The 21,420-nt window shown below is 45.9% G+C and overlaps 1 protein-coding gene across 7 annotated transcripts in view; it reads right to left on the bottom strand.

Moving 5' to 3' along the window:
- rbm39a (RNA binding motif protein 39a) overlaps positions 1-21,420 on the bottom strand; it is a 44,076-nt gene that overhangs the window by 7,609 nt on the left and 15,047 nt on the right. For 6 of the 7 annotated variants that reach the window (XM_069884360.1, XM_069884361.1, XM_069884366.1 and 3 more), the window contains 9 exons: positions 20,606-20,677; positions 19,063-19,116; positions 17,166-17,283; positions 11,350-11,502; positions 9,687-9,824; positions 9,361-9,426; positions 8,647-8,851; positions 7,283-7,369; positions 5,661-5,735 (listed from right to left, as the gene is read on the bottom strand). In XM_069884360.1, the coding sequence (XP_069740461.1) occupies positions 5,661-5,735; positions 7,283-7,369; positions 8,647-8,851; positions 9,361-9,426; positions 9,687-9,824; positions 11,350-11,502; positions 17,166-17,283; positions 19,063-19,116; positions 20,606-20,677 (968 nt within the window). The remainder of the gene's footprint in view (positions 1-5,660; positions 5,736-7,282; positions 7,370-8,646; positions 8,852-9,360; positions 9,427-9,686; positions 9,825-11,349; positions 11,503-17,165; positions 17,284-19,062; positions 19,117-20,605; positions 20,678-21,420) is intronic. The other variant, XM_069884367.1, reaches the window with a different exon arrangement.

Below are 21,420 nucleotides of genomic sequence, written 5' to 3'. Positions count from 1 at the left end.
AGTTGTATACGAGTTAATCCAAATTTGCTTGCATTTAGTCAAAATCCCTCTAAACCTTTGGCATGACTAGTTCTCTTCAGTTGAACTTTCCATGACCCTAGTTTTACTCTTTGGCTTGGCTTCGCGGACGAAGATTTATGGAGGGGGTAAAAAGTCCACGTCAGCTGCAGGCTCGTTTGTGGCTGACAAGTCCGATGCGGGACAGGCAGACACGATTGCAGCGGTTGCAAGGGAAAATTGGTTGGTTGGGGTTGGGTGTTGGGTTTTTCCTCCTTTGCCTTTTGTCAGTGAGGTGGGCTCTGCGGTCTTCTTCAAAGGAGGTTGCTGCCCGCCAAACTGTGAGGCGCCAAGATGCACGGTTTGAGGCGTTATCAGCCCACTGGTGGTGGTCAATGTGGCAGGCACCAAGAGATTTCTTTAGGCAGTCCTTGTACCTTTTCTTTGGTGCACCTCTGTCACGGTGGCCAGTGGAGAGCTCGCCATATAATACGATCTTGTTCTCCATTCTGGAGACGTGACCCATCCAGCGCAGCTGGATCTTCAGCAGCGTGGACTCGATGCTGTCGACCTCTGCCATCTCGAGTACTTCGATGTTAGGGGTGTAAGCGCTCCAATGGATGTTGAGGATGGAGCGGAGACAACGCTGGTGGAAGCGTTCTAGGAGCCGTAGGTAGTTCCGGTAGAGGACCCATGATTCGGAGCCGAACAGGAGTGTGGGTATGACAACGGCTCTGTATACGCTTATCTTTGTGAGGTTTTTCAGTTGGTTGTTTTTCCAGACTCTTTTGTGTAGTCTTCCAAAGGCGCTATTTGCCTTGGCGAGTCTGTTGGCTATCTCATTGTCGATCCTTGCATCTGATGAAATGGTGCAGCCAAGATAGGTAAACTGGTTGACCGTTTTGAGTTTTGTGTGCCCGATGGAGATGTGGGGGGGCTGGTAGTCATGGTGGGGAGCTGGCTGATGGAGGACCTCAGTTTTCTTCAGGCTGACTTCCAGGCCAAACATTTTGGCAGTTTCTGCAAAGCAGGACATCAAGCGCTGAAGAGCTGGCTCTGAATGGGCAACTAAAGCGGCATCATCTGCAAAGAGTAGTTCACGGACAAGTTTCTCTTGTGTCTTGGTGTGAGCTTGCAGGCGCCTCAGATTGAAGAGACAGCCATCCGTGCGGTACCGGATGTAAACAGCGTCTTCATTGTTGGGGTCTTTCATGGCTTGGTTCAGCATCATGCTGAAGAAGATTGAAAAGAGGGTTGGTGCGAGAACACAGCCTTGCTTCACGCCATTGTTAATGGAGAAGGGTTCAGAGAGCTCATTGCTGTATCTGACCCGACCTTGTTGGTTTTCGTGCAGTTGGATAATCATGTTGAGGAACTTTGGGGGACATCCGATGCGCTCTAGTATTTGCCAAAGCCCTTTCCTGCTCACGGTGTCGAAGGCTTTGGTGAGGTCAACAAAGGTGATGTAGAGTCCTTTGTTTTGTTCTCTGCACTTTTCTTGGAGCTGTCTGAGGGCAAAGACCATGTCAGTGGTTCCTCTGTTTGCGCGAAAGCCGCACTGTGATTCTGGGAGAATATTCTCGGCGACACTAGGTATTATTCTATTTAGTAGAATCCTAGCGAAGATTTTGCCTGCAATGGAGAGCAACGTGATTCCCCTGTAGTTTGAGCAGTCTGATTTCTCGCCTTTGTTTTTGTACAGGGTGATGATGGTGGCATCACGAAGATCCTGAGGCAGTTTACCTTGGTCCCAACAAAGCTTGAAAAACTCATGCAGTTTGGCATGCAGAGTTTTGCCGCCAGCCTTCCAGACCTCTGGGGGGATTCCATCCATACCTGCTGCTTTGCCACTTTTCAGTTGTTCGATTGCCTTATATGTCTCATCCAGGGTGGGAACCTCATCCAGCTCTAGCCTTAGGGGCTGTTGAGGGAGCTGGAGCAGGGCGGAATCTTGGACTGAGCGGTTGGCACTGAAAAGAGATTGGAAGTGTTCTGACCATCGGTTGAGGATGGAGATCTTGTCGCTGAGGAGGACTTTGCCGTCTGAGCTGCGCAGCGGGCTTTGGACTTGGGGTGAGGGGCCGTACACAGCCTTTAAAGCCTCGTAGAAACCCCTGAAGTCGCCAATGTCCGCGCTGAGCTGTGTTCGTTTGGCGAGGCTAGTCCACCACTCATTTTGGATCTCCCGGAGTTTGCGCTGAAGATGGCTGCATGCGCGACGGAAGGCTTGTTTCTTCTCTGGACAGGACGGCTTTGTAAGGTGAGCCTGGTGGGCAGCTCGCTTCTTTGCCAGCAGCTCCTGGATTTCCTGGCTGTTTTCGTCAAACCAGTCCTTGTTTTTCCTGGAGGAGAAGCCCAGTACCTCTTCAGTGGATTGCAGTATGGTAGTCTTCAACTGATCCCAGAGGGTTTCAGGGGACGGGTCCGTGAGGCGGGTTGCAACGTCGAGCTTTGCTTTGAGGTTTGCCTGGAAGTTTCCTCTCGCTTCGTCTGACTGCAGGTTTCCAACATTGAACCTCTTTCTGGGGGCTTTATTGTTCCTGGGCTTTGGCTTGAAGTGAAGGTTGAGCTTGCAGCGAACCAGCCAGTGGTCAGTGTGGCATTCCGCGCTAGGCCTGACCCTGGTGTGGAGCACATCTTGTTTGTCACTTTCTCGCACCAGGATGTAGTCCAGGAGGTGCCAGTGTTTGGATCGGGGATGCATCCAGGTGGTCTTAAGGCTGTCCCTCTGCTGAAAAAGGGTGTTTGTAATGACAAGTCGCTGTTCTGCGCAGAGCTCCAACAGGAGGCGCCCATTGTCGTTCCACTTGCCGACGCCATGCTTGCCCAGGATTCCTGGCCAGGTTTCTGAGTCTTTGCCGACACGAGCGTTGAAGTCGCCCAGGATGACAACCTTGTCGGCTCTAGGGGTACGTTGGTTGAGGTTGCGCAGGTCGGTGTAGAACTTGTTCTTTTCTGCTGGTTCCGCCTGGAGGGTTGGAGCATAGACACTGATGAGGGTGATGTGACGGAGTCGCATGGACATGATTCGGTCCGAGAGGCCTGTCGGAAGGTTTTCGAGTTTGGAGGCAATGAAGCTCTTGACCATGAAGCCTACACCAGATAGGCGTCGTTCATCCGAAGGCTTGCCAGACCAGTAGAGTGTGTAGCCCGCGCCGCGTTCTTGGAGGCTGCCTACATCTGCCAGGCGGACTTCACTGAGAGCGGCTATGTCGATGTCAAGTCTGAGGAGTTCATGTGCAATGAGGGCAGACCGACGTTCAGGTCGGTGGCTGTCAGCCTTGTCTAGCATGGTTCTGATGTTCCAGCATGCTTGCTTGAGTTTGTGAGCATCTTTTGAGGGGGAGGACGTGGGGGGGGGGGGAGGACGTGGGGGGGGGGAGGACGTGGGGGGGGGAGGACGTGGGGGGGGGAGGACGTGGGGGGGGGAGGACGTGGGGGGGGGGAGGACGTGGGGGGGGGAGGACGTGGGGGGGGGGAGGACGTGGGGGGGGGGGAGGACGTGGGGGGGGGGAGGACGTGGGGGGGGGAGGACGTGGGGGGGGGAGGACGTGGGGGGGGGAGGACGTGGGGGGGGGAGGACGTGGGGGGGGGGGAGGACGTGGGGGGGGGGAGGACGTGGGGGGGGAGGACGTGGGGGGGGAGGACGTGGGGGGGGAGGACGTGGGGGGGGGGAGGACGTGGGGGGGGGGAGGACGTGGGGGGGGGGAGGACGTGGGGGGGGGAGGACGTGGGGGGGGGGAGGACGTGGGGGGGGGGAGGACGTGGGGGGGGGGAGGACGTGGGGGGGGGGAGGACGTGGGGGGGGGGAGGACGTGGGGGGGGGGAGGACGTGGGGGGGGAGGACGTGGGGGGGGAGGACGTGGGGGGGGAGGACGTGGGGGGGGAGGACGTGGGGGGGGAGGACGTGGGGGGGGAGGACGTGGGGGGGGAGGACGTGGGGGGGGAGGACGTGGGGGGGGAGGACGTGGGGGGGGAGGACGTGGGGGGGGAGGACGTGGGGGGGGAGGAGGACGTGGGGGGGGAGGAGGACGTGGGGGGGGAGGAGGACGTGGGGGGGGGGAGGACGTGGGGGGGAGGACGTGGGGGGGAGGACGTGGGGGGGAGGACGTGGGGGGGAGGACGTGGGGGGGAGGACGTGGGGGGGAGGACGTGGGGGGGAGGACGTGGGGGGGGGAGGACGTGGGGGGGGGGGAGGACGTGGGGGGGGAGGACGTGGGGGGGGAGGACGTGGGGGGGAGGACGTGGGGGGGAGGACGTGGGGGGGAGGACGTGGGGGGGGGGAGGACGTGGGGGGGGGGAGGACGTGGGGGGGGAGGACGTGGGGGGGGAGGACGTGGGGGGGGAGGACGTGGGGGGGGAGGACGTGGGGGGGGGGGAGGACGTGGGGGGGGGGGAGGACGTGGGGGGGGGGAGGACGTGGGGGGGGGGAGGACGTGGGGGGGGGGAGGACGTGGGGGGGGGGAGGACGTGGGGGGGGGGAGGACGTGGGGGGGGGGAGGACGTGGGGGGGGGGAGGACGTGGGGGGGGGGGAGGACGTGGGGGGGGGAGGACGTGGGGGGGGAGGACGTGGGGGGGGAGGACGTGGGGGGGGAGGACGTGGGGGGGGAGGACGTGGGGGGGGAGGACGTGGGGGGGGAGGACGTGGGGGGGGAGGACGTGGGGGGGGAGGACGTGGGGGGGGAGGACGTGGGGGGGGAGGACGTGGGGGGGGAGGACGTGGGGGGGGAGAGGACGTGGGGGGGGGGAGGACGTGGGGGGGGGAGGACGTGGGGGGGGGGAGGACGTGGGGGGGAGGACGTGGGGGGGAGGACGTGGGGGGGAGGACGTGGGGGGGAGGACGTGGGGGGGAGGACGTGGGGGGGAGGACGTGGGGGGGAGGACGTGGGGGGAGGACGTGGGGGGGAGGACGTGGGGGGGAGGACGTGGGGGGGAGGACGTGGGGGGGAGGACGTGGGGGGGAGGACGTGGGGGGGAGGACGTGGGGGGGAGGACGTGGGGGGGAGGACGTGGGGGGGAGGACGTGGGGGGGAGGACGTGGGGGGGGAGGACGTGGGGGGGGGAGGACGTGGGGGGGGGGAGGACGTGGGGGGGGAGGACGTGGGGGGGGAGGACGTGGGGGGGGAGGACGTGGGGGGGGAGGACGTGGGGGGGGAGGACGTGGGGGGGGAGGACGTGGGGGGGAGGACGTGGGGGGGGAGGACGTGGGGGGGGAGGACGTGGGGGGGGAGGACGTGGGGGGGGGGGAGGACGTGGGGGGGGGGGAGGACGTGGGGGGGGAGGACGTGGACCTGTCCTCGGGCCTGCGCAAAGGAGCTTTTAGGTGGAGTGCAGTGCGCGCAGTACTGGCCCCACCCTTTACACCCATGGTTCGTGTGCCGTGGCCAAGCAAGCTGGGACGTGGCAGCGAGGTCCTTGGGTCGTAGGTTTTATATCGGAGTGGCCTTCTCCTATGCAGGTTTCTTACCCGGGCTGGAGGGGCCTGCCTCCAGCCCGTTTTACTACAGCTACACCAATGACAGGTCTCCAGATGTGGTATACAGTTAATGTCTTTTCAGTACACTGAAAGTAGAACAAAACCAATCTGGCCAATTAAAAATCAGTCTGCTCTCAATCTTCAGCAAAATATCATTGACAATACCATCAAACAGCACTTACTTACCAATTACTTGTTCATTGATGTTCATTTTGGGTTCCCCCAAGACCACTCGACTCCATACCTCATTACATCCTTGCTCTAAACATGGACAAAAAGAGTTGAATTTTAGAGGTGAGCTGAGAATGAATGTCTTTAATATCAACAAATTTAGCAAAAGTGAAGTTAACAGGAACATTGGGGAAACTCTCCATTGGTTTGAGCCATATCTAGCATTAAAGATTGTAGTAGTTGAAGATCAACCTTCTTAGCCCCAGGATATTATTGTAGAAGTTTCTCAGGGCCTCAGACAATCATATCCAGTAGCATATCAATAACTTTTCCTGAATCAAGGTCCGAAGTGGGAACATTTTCTGATCATTGCACAACTTCAGTTTTAACTGCAATTTCTCAGTGAATGAAGCCATGTATATTCAAATAAAGAAAGATTTGGACAATATTCAGGCTTGGGCTGGTAAGCAACATGCAACAATGAAAGGCAGGCAATGACCACTGCCAATATGCAAGTGTCTAACCAGTTTCCAAGAGGTGGAAAGGAAAATGGTTGGGTGGAGGTCCACCTTTGATTAAAAACTAAAGTGGACCAACCACAAATATTTAATTTTAGACATACAGCATGGTAACAAGCCATTTCAATTACACCAAATTAACCTACAACCCCCAGTACATTTCGAATGTTGGAAGGATACCAGAGCCCCCAGAAGAAACCCACAGACATGGGGAGCATGTACAAACTCCTTACCAGTTCTGATCGCTGACTGGTCTCAATATTCAAGTGTCAAATCTACACTAACCATGCTGCCTTCTATGCTAACCATGGCAGCCTACACGGTTAACACAGAAGCAAAGAGGATGGGATTGTGTGGTGAATTACTCATCCAAATGTGTAAAAGCTGCCTCCTCATACTCCAAGAAATCCAAGAGGTACAAGGTAGGAGCATAATGGATCACTCTTTGCCTGTATGGTTCAGCGCCACTGCCATGCCAACATTAACGTGGTAGATAATCAGAGGATACAGCACTCAGCTTGACTGGCATCCCATCAGCTAAACATTCTTTCCACTGCAATAATTTGGAGATGCATGCTCCACAGCAACAACAAGGACTCTTCAAACAAAAAGTATACCCCAAATATACAACCACGAGGACAAGGAAGAAGGTGCAGAGGATTACCATACTTACAAGCACCCTTCCATCTTGCATTTGGCTTGTGAATACATCACTAGTCCTTAAGTAAAACACAAATGTCTTCAAACACCATGATTGATGTTAAAAACATGTTGGAGAAACTCAGCAGGTCAAAAAATTGAGTACTTTACATAGAGAACATACCTTGAAGAGCTCAAACCCGAAACATTGGTTATGTATCTTTATCTTTGCTACATAAAGCACACTGTTCGACCCGCTGAGTTTCTCCAGCATTGTGTTTTTGAAATCACAAGTCCTTAACTGTTACCAAGTCAAAAAGTTAAAAACTTGCCTATAAAACAGGGTGGGAATATTCATCAAAATATCTTCAAGGCACTTTATCACCATCTCCAATTAATTGTACCAGGAATATCCATACTCTGAATAAATGAAGTCATGCAAATCCTCTTACATGAGAATCCCATGAAATTCAATCTTACCTGTTACTGCTGCCATGGTGCCCAATGAAATGTTGCCACTCATTTGCAAAGCCTGCTGAGCTGCTGGAGGAATCTGCAATCCTGTTCCTGAACCAAACACATGTACAAAATATTAGACACCCCACGGACATGAGAGATTTGACAAATTTCACTAGTAAGAGTCAAACATTTTAGTGGCACGGATGAAGCTATCAAACAGATAATAGAATTACTCAGTCTAGTTAAAAAAGCTGCCATTCTCAAGGTAAAAGACTGAAAAGCCACCTAATTGAAAAATTCAAATTTAAGATCTACTACCAACCCCCTCACTTCTTCATCCAAGTCATTTACAACAACAAAAAATCAGAAAGGGTCCCAGATCTCAAATCACTGGCTTTCAGACAAAATATGCTCTATATACTAACTACCCTATCTGCCTTCTGTGGGCAAGCCAATATCAAATCCACGCAAATTACTTTCTATAGATACCATGTTTCATGACTTTCTGTACATCCACTACCCTACCTTCAATTTGTTTTGTCATCTCCTTGAAAAACTCTCACAAGGCACACACTGCCTTCATGCTAACTAACCCTAAAAAAAATTAAGTTTTCTTCAAATTTTGCCCTTTTAAGAATCCTCTCCAATAGGTTCCCCAACAGATGCAAGACTCCTATTCAGAGATCAGAGAATGGTCATACAACATGTCATGAAATTACACTGGTCTTTAATGCAAAAGCATGCAGTGCAGGGGGAATACAATCATGTCCATCGTTACAAGTTAGTCAAGACTGTTTCTAAAGAATTACATTCAGGTTGTTGTTTTTAAATCCAAGAATGTACATATCCTGGAGAGAGATTCTTCTACGCTTCGCTAGACTCATATTTACCAGACTATTGGGATGTTAATCCATACTTAGCTCTTTTTAAAACAAAATCAAAGTTGATACACAAGAACAAACCTCTCCCACCACATACCAATCTGGTGTCAGGGAAGCGCTGAACAAACAACAAGTATCAAGAGAGTGGAGGAATCCTATGGTGAGATCAGAATTTCTCAAAAGCAAATTATCCATTTTTCTGTATCATATTTAGGTCCTGTGACTACATATCTACAATATGCCAAAATTGTAAACCGCATTCACCACGGCATACTACTCGAGTGCAAGGGAATGAAGCATTACAACTATAGACTGATTCTCCTTGGGCTCACTGGGTTGAAGAAACCTGAAATGGTAGCAAAAGTGAACAAAATGCCCATGAAGGTAGAAAAAGAGTTCAAATTCTAGAATTCAGTAGCACTACATTCCTATTTAGTTCAGTGCAAAGAATAGTATAGATATACAAAATGTACAAGCCTTAAGTCTTTCTACCCACTCCAGTACCTTCTGCCAGCCTAGCCATCAATTGTAGACGTCCTGTTGTTCCAAGATCAATACCGGTCCTTTCCAGTTCATCACTGTCTAGAAACGAGCTGGCATTGGAAGAATCAGACCGTTCTGTAACATGGCCAACCTTCATTGGCCTACCAGCAAGCTCAAAACCATTCAATTGTTCCAGAGCCTTCTTTGCACACTCAGCATCAGAAAACTGCACAAAAAAAAGTTTTCAAGTTAACATCATAATTTTATCCAAGTTCTTTCCTTTGTATTAATAGAGTTATAAAGCACAGAAACGGGCTCCTTGGCTCATTACAAGAATACCACTCTTTATATCCATCTGCCCTAATCCCATTTGCCTGAACTGGGTCCACATGCTTCAATGTCATGCTCACTTAACTGCCTGCCTAAGTTTCTATATCTGTCTGCAACATATCATCTGGCAGCATGTTCAAAATATCAACTTTCTTCTTAAATCACTTTGAAAACTCCTTCCTCATACCTTAAAACTATGCCTTTGTTTTTGATAACCCTACCATGGGGAAAATATCCTATCTCATTAATCTTGTGATTTTATACCTTTTAGGTTATCCCTCAGTCTTCTTTGCAACAGGGAAAACAAACCCAACCAATGCATTCCTACATAAAGTTCCCCAAATCTAAGTAGCATACCAATAGAAAAGTTCAAATAATTAGAACAAAATAGAATTTTTGACTTACTGTTATGAATCCATAGCCTTTTGACCTGCCAGTTTCACTATCCATCATCAGCTGTATATTTTCAATCTGCGGATTCAAACCAAGAAGTCACATTTCAAATTTGCTCAAAAACTATTTTTTTAAAGGCCAGATGATTTTGATGAAAACGAATCCATTTTTCTCAAATCCTATGCATGACTCATATCCAAATTTCTCTTTCCCAACTAACATTTAATATTTGACCAAAGCATTACAAACACACAGTACTAAAAGAACCAAACAAGGTTGAATATGAAATTATATTTTATTGAATCTTAATAAAAGGTCCCACAATACTTTATACTTACTCTACCAAAGGGTTCAAAAATTCCTCTTAACATTTCTTCAGTGATGTTGAAGTGCAAAGATCCTACATATAGCCGCATTGGTCCTGCAGTACCCTTCTGGAGGTTGTTAGCAAGGGCTGCAGCTCGGTTCTTCTCTGCCTGTTTGACATAAATTACCCCAGTTAACTTTCTCATTTGAGGAAATGAAGCACTTGCATCAATCCAACAGTCAATAAAAATAACAAAAAAAAAATTGTTTCAATTTCCAATGTGTACAAAGACACAAAAAAAATTTTAAATCAAGAAAAATAGTTAACGTTTTGGCCTAGTTACCCTTTGTTCAAGTTATTTAGCACAATGAAATTAAGAGATAGTAATATATTAAAAGTAAAAGGTGCCATGAAGATAAATGAAAATATCAAAAATCACTGCAAACATTTAGCAATATGTAAAGTTTCATCAGGAAAACTGGAACTGTGTTATCCACCATAATAGAAGGCAACTCTGAATAATGAAGTTTGTTAGGGAATTATGGTTCTGATTAAAAGCATACTAATGCAGTTAAATCAAGGAAGTGGCTCCAAAGGAAAAGTGTGCTGAATCTGACATCAGTTTTTTGGTCCTTTGATTATATAAGAGACACCTTCAATTCCCCAACTTTGAAATATAGCTCAACACAATTTAAATTTAACCTGGTGTCAAGAACACAAGCTCTCAGCCAGCAAGACAGAGTGTGGGGAAACTGGGAAGAGAAAGCAAACTCCCCTGTCCACATCAAATCGCCAGTGTAGACAGTAGATAACTTCAAGTTCACTGGAGAAACATGGCCATTGGTTATGGCCTGGCCCACCCATTCAACGTATGCAGCCACCACTTTTTCAGAAGGCTAACTTCTACAGGTCCACTATTAAAATCACTTAACTGGATATGTTTTAGGATAGTATTGGAACTGCTCCACGAGACGGTGCAAGCTCAGAGAATCACCAATGTCCTTACTCTCCACTCACACTGCCTACACCTGAAAGGCAGCCAACATATTGAAGGACCCATCCCACCCCAGCCACATTCTTCTCTCTCCTCCATCAGGGAGAAGGTTCAAGAGCGTGAAAATATGCACAGCAGGTTCAAAGACAGCTTCAGCACAGTGTAAAGATGCTCTTGTCGATTTTGTTCTGCTTTATGTATGAGAGTAGACTTGCCAAACTGCTCATGAAATGGACCCCTCACTGTACCAGACAGATCAAGAAACTATACTTGAATACTAAAGGAAAATAATTGCAGGGCTTTGGGGAGGGTGAGGAAGTGGAGCTTCCATGCTACAACCTACCACTCGTATGATTGTAAATGAGGGAGGTTGCAAACAAGCATTTTTCTTTCCTCTTCTCATTTGTACATCTTCCTCCCCTACATCAATTTTTGCACATTTTAATTTCCTCAAAATTTGTCAACATATGAAATTTAAAAAGTCAAAAACTGGAATTAAGTGACATGGAGAAAACTTACTATCAAGTTTCAAGGGTCGAGGGATGAGAATATAAGCTTGGAGCGGTATTGGTCAAGAACAGATGGGATCAAGAAGAGATGTCAGTGAACAGACATTATTGAATCCATTAATTTAATGGAATTTACCGTGTTCTAAAACAATGTACAACATTGATAATTATATGAAATTATGTTCCCTTACCTGTGAAGCCTGAACAATAATTGGCACACCAAGCAGTTTCTGCCCAGTCAAACCTATTGCAAGTGGAACAGAGCTCACATCGACAAATTCTACATATGCAATTCCCTTTGAGCGCCTTGAGTTCCTATCAGATATCATTCTTACATCTCGTACCTGCATGAAAAAATATTCAAGTTACCAATGCCAAATTAGTAAAGCAGGTGTTAAATTACTCACTATTTTTTTTAAAAACATCTTCATAAAAAGCAAATAGCAGCGCTGCTGGCATTACTACAATGTCAGTGCTGCTGCTGACCCGCGGAGATACAGTGCTCATCCACGGAGTTCTGCCGCCCCTTCCTACCACCTTAGGTGGTTTATTTTAACAATCTGCAACTGAGGGTCTGGGCCCAAGATGGCATCGCTTGTGTTTGGCAGTAACCTTTATGGATTAAAGATTTCAGGGAAGCACAGGGCACCAGAAAACAGGGAGAACACCATCATTTGGGACAGAGAAGCAGAGGAGGTAACCCCAAGGGTCAGTGACCACAGTGGCGGACCAATAAGGGGCTCTGCTGCTGAATAATACGCAAGTGCCAGGCAGTTGGTGAGTCGAAGAGAGGAACCACATAGGCTGTTGGCAACTGCTGTCAAAGGACTCACACCAGGCTGTTGACTGCTGGGACACTGGCTGAAGGGGTACCAGGTAACGGAACCAGGATGCAAGAGGGTGGTGGGGGAGCTGAAGGATTCCTGATTGTTTCAGAGATTTGGAGCTCAGGTTGCCGATTGGACTGTTGAGGTTACAAGAGCACTAGAGGCGAATTCATGGACACTCAGTGACTGAACAGACTCTCTTTTACTTGTCTTTATGTGACTAAGGGGCAAATGGCAATTTCTGCTGATGGACAATTTTTAAACAGCATGGGAAAGCTGGTAGTATAATAGTGCACAATTTATAAAGACCATAGGGAAAAAGAAATGGTGGACCCGACTTCCCAGAAGGCCGTGTGGCAGAGAAATTCCTCTGAATGCTCCGTGGATGCAGCCCTTTCTCTGCTGCATGGAATTCTGGGAGGGCAGGTCTACCATCGTTTTCCCCACTGTATTTACTGTACGCGATAGTGCTACCAACTTCCCTACGCTGTATAAATTGTAAAACCAGAAGGAAGTTGACCACTCTGTGAGTAAGACAGATTGAGATAGAGTAACCAGAAAAAATAATGTTTTGTGTTACTCCTGGAAAAAATGAACACAGAATTTGTGGCTTTTGAACAAGGAAGACCCAAGACACACTAAAGGCAATTTCATGTCATATTATACCCATTTTCTTACATTACAATAAAAGAATTTTGAATTCAACGTAACTAGTTGGTTTCAATTCAGCAACTTAAACCTATTTCATTTTCTAAGTCTACAGGGCCGAAAGGTGCAGTAGCTGGTGGAACCACTGCCTCACAATACCAGAGAAACTGGATAAATCCTGACCTTGCGTGTTTGTGTATTCTTCCTGTGGCTCTCCCAAGTATCCTTCATGTGCTCAGATTTCTTCTAACATCCAAAGACTTGCAAATTTGGAAGTTAATTGGCCACTGTAAATGTCCCCATTCAATGCAGGAAATGTAAACGTAGGCCAGCGTGATTAACATAGTGGGTAGCACATCACTGATACAGTGATTAACATAGTGGGTAGCGTATCAAGGCTAAAAGCTGTGTAAAGCCCCTCAACCCAAGTCCAAAGCCCTCTGCGCAGCTCAGATGGAGAAGTCCTCCTCAGCGACAAGATCCCCATCCTCAATCGATGGTCAGAACACTTTCAATCTCTTTTTAGTGCCAACGGCTCAGTCAAAGAATTCGCCCTGCTCCAGCTCCCTCAACAGCCCTTGAGTCTAGAGCTGGATGAGGTCCTTACCCAGGAAGAGACATATAAGGCAATTGAACAACTGAAAAGTGGCAAAGCAGCAGGTATGGATGGAATTCCCCCCCAGAGGTCTGGAAAGCTGGCAGCAAAACTCTGCATACCAAACTGCATGAGTTTTTCATGCTCTGCTGGGACCAAGGAAAGCTGCCTCAGGACCTTCGTGATGCCATCATCATCACCCTGTACAAAAACAAAGGCAAGAAATCAGACTGCTCAAACTACAGGGGAATCACGCTGCTCTCCATTGCAGAGAAAATCTTCACTAGGATTCTTCTTAATAGATCTAATGTCGCCGAAAATGTCCTCCCAGAATCACAGTGTGGCTTTCATGCAAACAGAGGAACTACTGACATGGTCTTTGCCCTCAGACAGCTCCAAGAAAAGTGCAGCGAACAAAACAAAGGACTCTACATCACCTTTGTTGACCTCACCAAAGCCTTCGACAACGTGAGCAGGAAAGGGCTTTGGCAAATACTAGAGCGCCTCGGATGCCCCCCCAAGTTCCTCAACATGGTTATCCAACTGCACGAAAACCAACAAGGTCGGGTCAGATTCAGCAATGAGCTCTCCGAACCCTTCTCCATTGACAACGGCGTGAAGCAAGGCTGCATCCTTGCACCAACCCTCTTTACTATCTTCTTCAGCATAATGCTGAAACAAGCCATGAAAGACCTCAACAATGAAGACGCTGTTTACATCCGGTACCGCACGGATGGCAGTCTCTTCAATCTGAGGTGCCTGTAAGCTCACACAAAGACACAAGAGCAACTTGTCTGTGAACTACTCCTTGCAGACGATCCCACTTTAGTTGTCCATTCAGAGCCAGCTCTCCAGTGCATGACGTCCTGTTTTGCGGAAACTGCCAAAATGTTTGGGCTGGAATTCAGCCTGAAGAAAACAGGTCCTCCATCAGCCCCCCCACATCTCCATCAGGCACACAGAACTCAAAACGGTCAATCAGTTTACCTACCTGGCTGCACCATTTCATCTGATGCAAGGTTCGACAACGAGATAGACAACAGACTCGCCAAGGCAAATAGCGCCTTTGGAAGACTGCACAAAAGAGTCTGGAAAAACAACCACCTGAAGAAACACGCAAAGATCAGCGTGTTCAGAGCCGATGTCATACCCACACTCCTGTTCGGCTCCAAAGCATGGGTCCTCTACCGGCATCACCTACAGCTCCTAGAACACTTCCATCAGCACTGTCTCCGCTCCATCCTCATCATTCATTGGAGTGACTTCATCACAAACATCAAAGTACTCGAGCTGGCAGAGTCCGCAAGCATCGAATCCACGCTGCTGAAGACCCAACTGCACTGGGTGGGTCACGTCTCCAGAATGGAGGACCATCGCCTTCCCAAGATCATGTTCTATGGCGAGCTTTCCACTGGCCACCGAGACAGAGGTGCACCAAAGAAGAGGTACAAGGACTGCTTAAAGAATTATCTTGGTGCCTGCACATTGACCACCGCCAGTGGGTTGATATCGCCTCAAACCGTGCATCTTGGCGCCTCACAGTTCGGCAGGCAGCAACCTCCTTTGAAGAAGACCGTAGAGTCCATCTCACTGACAAAAGAGGAAAAACCCATCACCCAACCCCAACCCACCAATTTTCCCTTGCAACCGCGGCTGCCTGTCCCGCATCGGACTTGTCAGTCAACAACGAGCCTGCAGCAGACGTGGACATACCCCTCCATAAATCTTTGTCCACGAAGCCAAGCCAAAGAAGCGCATCACTGATACAGTTCATGCAACCCGGGTTCTAATATGGTATATTTTTATGTTCTCTCTTTGTCTGTGTGGGTTTCCTCTGGTGTTACGAACTAGATCAACAGCAATAGTAATAACAAAGACTATGGTTTTTACAAAACAAATTATAATTTTATTAATTATTAGTAACATAACAGTACTTACTCTAAACTTAACTGTCTTAAAGCCCACTTTTTGCAAACATAGATGTATGAAAACCCAAGCCATTAGTTTAAGTACAACTCTGAAGAGATGATTTTAAAGTTCAGTCTCAGAAACGTGCTGAAACGGTCTTCACTGTTGTTCAAAAGCAATAATGAAGTATGTTGAAACATCAAGACATCAGATCTCAAACTCACAAACTTTCTTTTGTAGAGTTGCTTTCCGAGCAATGTTACTTCATACAAACGATTTTTCTCGCTTGGAGATTTCAGAATCTGTGTTCCACACAATAAATCTATCCTCTTTTCCAAAGAGATAGGGAAGTGGCTATTTTCTGCCAAGATGATTTAAACGAAGCAGTCATACAAAAATGGACATGGTTGAAATGCCCTCCATCTTAAAGAGACAGTCAGAAGTGGTCTTCCTCAGTCAAAAGCCACATATTCTGTGTTCATTTTTTCCCAGGAGTAACACAAAACATTATCTTTTCTGGTTACTCTATCTCAATCTGTCTTACTCACAGGATGGTCAACTTCCTTCTGGTTTTACAATTTATACAGCGTGGGAAAGTTGGTAGCACCATCGTGTACAGTAAATACAGTGGAGAAAACGATATTAGACCTGCCCTCCCAGAATTCTGTTTAGCAGAGAAAGGGCTGCATCCACGGCCGCATGCACAGAGCATTCATAGGAATTTCTGCCACACGGCCTTCTGGGAAGTCGGGTCCACCATTGCTTTTTCCCTATGGTCTTTATAAATTGTGCACTATAACGCTACCAGCTTTCCCATGCTGTTTAAAAATTGTCCACTATTGCTATTTATTTCCTCTCTCCTCCCCATCCCCTTGCAACTTTCCAACGGCAAAGTTTATACCTTCATTTTAATCTTCCTTCACATTGCTGCACTCACGCAAAAATTTGGGTCATTTTAATCCCACAATACAATTGCCTATTTCACATTTGCACGATTGCAACACTGGCATCTTTAAATGCCGGGAATTGTACTGGGGTCAAGGCCGTCAATCCTCAGCAAGGTGACATCATTTGACGCTGACAATGATCTGATTTTGCTTTCACACTAGACACTTTAAAGGCCAATTGGCGGTTAATTCCTGGGATCACTTACAAGTGTGAAAGGGGCTTAATGTATATTTCATAGCTAAAGATTTTAACTTTAAAGGTTGATATTAACACAAATCCGTTGCATTTTCCTCCCACCATTCAAAACGTACCAGGGATATATATTAATTGTATAATTGGACGGCTTAAGCTCATGGGTCGAAAGAGCTTGTTACCGTGCTGCATGTCTAAATTTAATTTAGAAGGAAGTTTAAAAAAAGTGCAAAATAAAGGATTAATTAAAAAATTATGCAAATGAGTGGGCTGTGGTTGCCACGGATTTAGTAAAACACTTTCTCAATGCTTGGGCAATCTCAGCTGAAAATTTTCCTTAGTATTTGCTTGCCATTTTCAGGTCCCATTATTTATACAAAACTTTATAAGGGACTGTGGGAAAATGCAAGCAATACATAGCCAGGGAAGAACTGCAGAATGTTGAGGCAATAAAAGAACATAGATTTCAGATCAATGAAATTAACAGAATACCAGAAATGGGCCACCCAATATAATTTTGGGTGATCTATGCTGGCCATAACTCTTGTGTCAGTTCCCCACAACACTCAATTCCTTGATCTTTCAAATATTGTATCACCACCTTAAATATATCTAATTATCTGGCTTCAACCTTTCTCGAAGTCAGAGAATTCTAGAGATTCACCTTCCACCTACTTTCATATCATTTTCTCTCAAGATTAGAGCCAAAGACAGTGTGGGTAAAATTCACTACCTCTCTTCAAGAATATCTCATTGAAATGTACTCAAGTTCATTATTAGATGTAAAAGGAAGTTCCAATGAAAATCAAACTCAGCCATGTTTTCAACAGAAAATAGCTATTTTCTACATATCAACTTTGAAGAAAATATGAAATAGGAATGACCCTACTTTTCCCACAGAAGAAAAGAATTCCTCCAAGTCTCTGGGTCGAATTCGTGCTGCCAGCTGCATACAAAAGACTGTCCGGGCATCTCTTTCTTCAGGTGAAATGTTATCAATTGGCTCCCTGCAAGTTAATATTAAAAACGGAAAGATTACACTCTCAAAAACACTATGCAGACAAAATTATTTGAAGACAAGATATTTCATTGGAATTTTAACTGGACAGTTTGTACTCTTAATTAGTCACTGGCATTTCTGTTGCTAACATTATAGACAAGCAGAACAAACCTCAAATAGCAACTTGGCAAGTTTCAATGTACCACCTACACGTCTATAGCTGCATCATGTAAAATTATTTTTATTTTGTAAATGCCAAAAATCAACGAGACAAAGGAACTGCAAATAAATGTTCCTGTATTGTAAGTTAGAGGGTGTGGAGATATAAAGTACACCTAAAGCCATGTCCATGCTGGATGCAAATCAGTCTTAAGAGCAAGGCCTATACCTGCTTCATGTTCTTATACAGTGACTGGATACAAACATGTCTTCCGTTCATAACAATCATTACGCTACCCTGAAACAGCACATTTTGAAAGAGGGAGTGAAACTAAACCACAACAAAAGCACATACTCAGCAAACAGTATGAAAGGCACTTTATAGGGCCAAAATATTGCACTTTATAGGCCAAAAATTGCATATAGTTACTGTACATGTCAATGGTACAGGTGCATAACCTTTTATCTGGGATCATCAGGACTAGACACTTGCTGTTATTCAGAATCTTTCAGATTTCTGAACCATTTTGATTTCAGTACTGTTAATCCCGCCTAAGTTGCGCTGCTGTCTCCCCCCCTGCCCGCGTCGCACCACCGTCTCCCCGCCCGAGTTGTGCCGCCATCTCACCCCCTCGCCTGCCTGAATCACGCCACCATCTCGCCCCCTTGCCAGCCCAAGTCGTGCCACTGTTTCTCCCCCCACCTGCCTAAGTCATGCTGCCATCTCTCCCCAACTCGCTCGCATCACGGCACCTCTCCCCTCCCAATTCGTGTTGTTGTCTATCCTGTCCCACCCTGCTCACCTGAGTTGAACTGCTGTCTCTCCTACTCCTCCTCCTCCTCCCCCCTCAGCACGCCTGTCTGAGTCTTACTGCTGCCTTCTCCTCCCACCCCCCCACCACCAATATACCAGCGCCAGGGGAACAGCCCTCTTCTCAGTTCCTCTGTGTTGGCACAGTGTTTTAAGCTGTGTGGTGGGAGAGAGATAATGGGCATCGACGACAGCCATTGAGCCGCCACCACTGGGCCAAATGAAAGCATCTTGATGCCGGACAAGCAACAATATTTGGCAATTCAGAGGTTCTATACTTATAAAGAAGTGGAAAGATATGGATATTCCAACGCAAGTTGAGCAAAGGTCACGTTCAATGGGTAGGGCGCTTATAAAGTAATTATACCACTAATTAACAACGTGGAATGTGACGAGATACACAGTTGAGTGAGGGTTGCATCAGGTCACGTCTGGCACCGAACTCCATTTTTGTTGAGCAAAAGTCAACTATCAAAAAAGTGCCAGTTTTGTAAGTTGCTGGTTTTTGCAATATAGGATAAAAGGTTAGGCACCTGTATAGTATTTTAAAACCATACCATGGTTTAGCAGCGACACACACAAAAAAAATGATGAAAACACTGGTTTGACCGTGTTTGCAGAAGCTACAAAAGATTACCCTTAAACACAACCACCCAATTCAACACAGAAAATGCAACTGATTTGTAACTCAATCGAAAATCTTTTTTTTTGCCCTAAGTACATTGTACGGCAAAAGCAATACTTTGTGGAAAATGCAGTGTTTGTTATGGGAGCCCATTTATTTTTAAATAATTTTAAAATATTTTCCATTATTACCTTATTGGACTTTTATCCTTCTTATGTGGACTTCTACTCCGAGAACGCCTTCGACTTTGAAATTGGAGAAAAAAACAAGAATTAGTATGGATCTTTGGAGAAAGTAACTGTGGTTTAATTGCTTTAATAAACAAGACTGATAGAATGATGTTGGATTTTAAGCAGAATGACAAACAAGCTCACAGTACTATGTACTATGCAAAATAAATCAGATAAATTGCTAATTTTTGAATTTATAGATACAGAATATATCCATTTGTTGCTTTTAAAGTTTTCTTATGCTACCCAATGCAACAATTTTCACAGCAAACATTAGTGAATAAATTAACTGCACTTATACACGAGACCATTGCATTCCAATCATGTTAAAATATTTGTATATGCACAAGTGACATTTAATTGGTAAAATAAAAACAAAGCTGCAATAACAATCCAACATTCACTTCACAGAAAACAGGACAGACTGGGTAACAATGATCCTAACCATTGCTATACATTCCATTGTTCATTAGGTTAACAATACAAATCACAATAATTGGTCCATATTTAGTCTTAAAATCAATAGTTACCCATGTAACTATAGACATTCTATTGTTTAAGTGACAGCAGGCTCACAGCATGGCCTACTCCTGAGCAAAATGAAAATTCCTAAATTTTCCATCAGCGAAGCTTTTACTGAGCATTTAAGGAAACTAATTTCATGGATACATTGTGGGAGCACAACATTACTGTTTCAAACATCTACTTGGGAATTCTCTTTAACACCATCTTGGACCAAGCACTGTTCTTCATCAACTTAAATGAAACAAAACAACTGTGAGGGACCATGGTGTATTGTAATATTTTTTTTCTGAAGTGTTTCAACACTAAATTCTCTTGAACGCAAAAGAAAATAGCTTGAATTGTTTTTAAAATGTTTTGGAAGGCCTGGCTATTTTAGTTCATTAAGAAGCAGAACCTGCTTTGTTTGCTCCCCACCGCACCTGGCTGTGATCAGTACACAAAGCCAAGCTTGGGTGAATACTTCGATGACACCTTTGGTTTTGGGCCATTTCATGCTATATAGGCCTTGCACAGTATTTCATCCATAAAGATTATTTGCTTAATATCATAGGCATGCAAATAACATGTTTAAGATTGTTAGATTTATAGCAAGTGTTGGGTTAGGTCTGCAAAAATGTTTAAGTACTTGGGCTCAAGCTACGAGCAATGGTCAGGCTACGTTCTAGCCAAGTTTTAACTGCAAAGCTGAGCAGACCGCTCTCTGCAAGGAAACCAATTTCTTACTGTGGATCATTATCAAGTAAGGGTGGGCAATTTTAGGGACATTGTGGCACAGATTCTGGTTAAAAAACATTGGCAACAATTTGGATTTTAAAATGTGCGTGACTGGACTACAAATGTAATTAATGCTTTAAGAGACTGGTGTGAATTTTAAATAAAGAAAAATTGGTGGGCATCTGTGTTATATTACAGACAATTATGCACCATTTGTCATTTTAAGTAGGGCTCCTGATAAACGCAAGTTACTTCAATAACACACCTTATTTTGATACCAGGTTGCATGCCAATCTTCCCTCTGCTGCTGCTACCACTGCTGAATTTTGGACCAGAACTAGAATTAAAAAATGAGACAAAGCCAATTATAGCTACAAGATATATCAGCCAAAATGCTTTCAATAGGGCTGGGATGCATCAGTAAGCCTTGCTTGTTTTACCAATAAGCTGGAAATTTTTTTTGATAACCGTCATAATAGCTGCTTTTAATGGACGCAGTAATTCTAACTTTAGCTTTGATTTCCTCTACTGTTTCCACAAAGGACGAACCGCAGTCCTAGGTTTCATTCCCAATGTAACTATTTTCTTTAAATAATGAAGCAACATCAACTATTGGGATTAACTCCAGCAAAAAACTTGGGAGGCTAACAAAAAGCAATCACGTTGCAGTAAGAAGACATACACATGCAAAGACCACCTTCAGAAATGCAAGCGCATGGTAAACTTGAGATGCAATCCAAATGGTTTGAGCAAGGAATAAGAATCAAAGTCAAAGAAATTTATATTTAAAAAAAAAACAAACTCAAAATAGAATTCATACAGAATTTAGAAGATCAGAAATGGGACTTGCAAATTTAAGTCAATACTAATATTTAGCCAAATGTAAAAATGCCAACACACCCATTTTCAAAAGAAATGATGGGATAAATAGATTTATTAAAAATTAGAAAATGATGCAAAATAATTATTCATTGCTCTCTTCATATCCACCTATATGTAATCCAGAGATTACTCACAGCAAAACTTATTAAAACTTTGAAGATTGCAAACTGCCATATTAGTATTTAATGCCTTCTGGGG

The sequence above is a fragment of the Narcine bancroftii genome, chromosome 6, assembly GCF_036971445.1.
Source record: "Narcine bancroftii isolate sNarBan1 chromosome 6, sNarBan1.hap1, whole genome shotgun sequence".
In the NCBI taxonomy this organism is placed as follows: domain Eukaryota; kingdom Metazoa; phylum Chordata; class Chondrichthyes; order Torpediniformes; family Narcinidae; genus Narcine; species Narcine bancroftii.
This window is presented reverse-complemented; position numbering and strand designations above follow the sequence as displayed.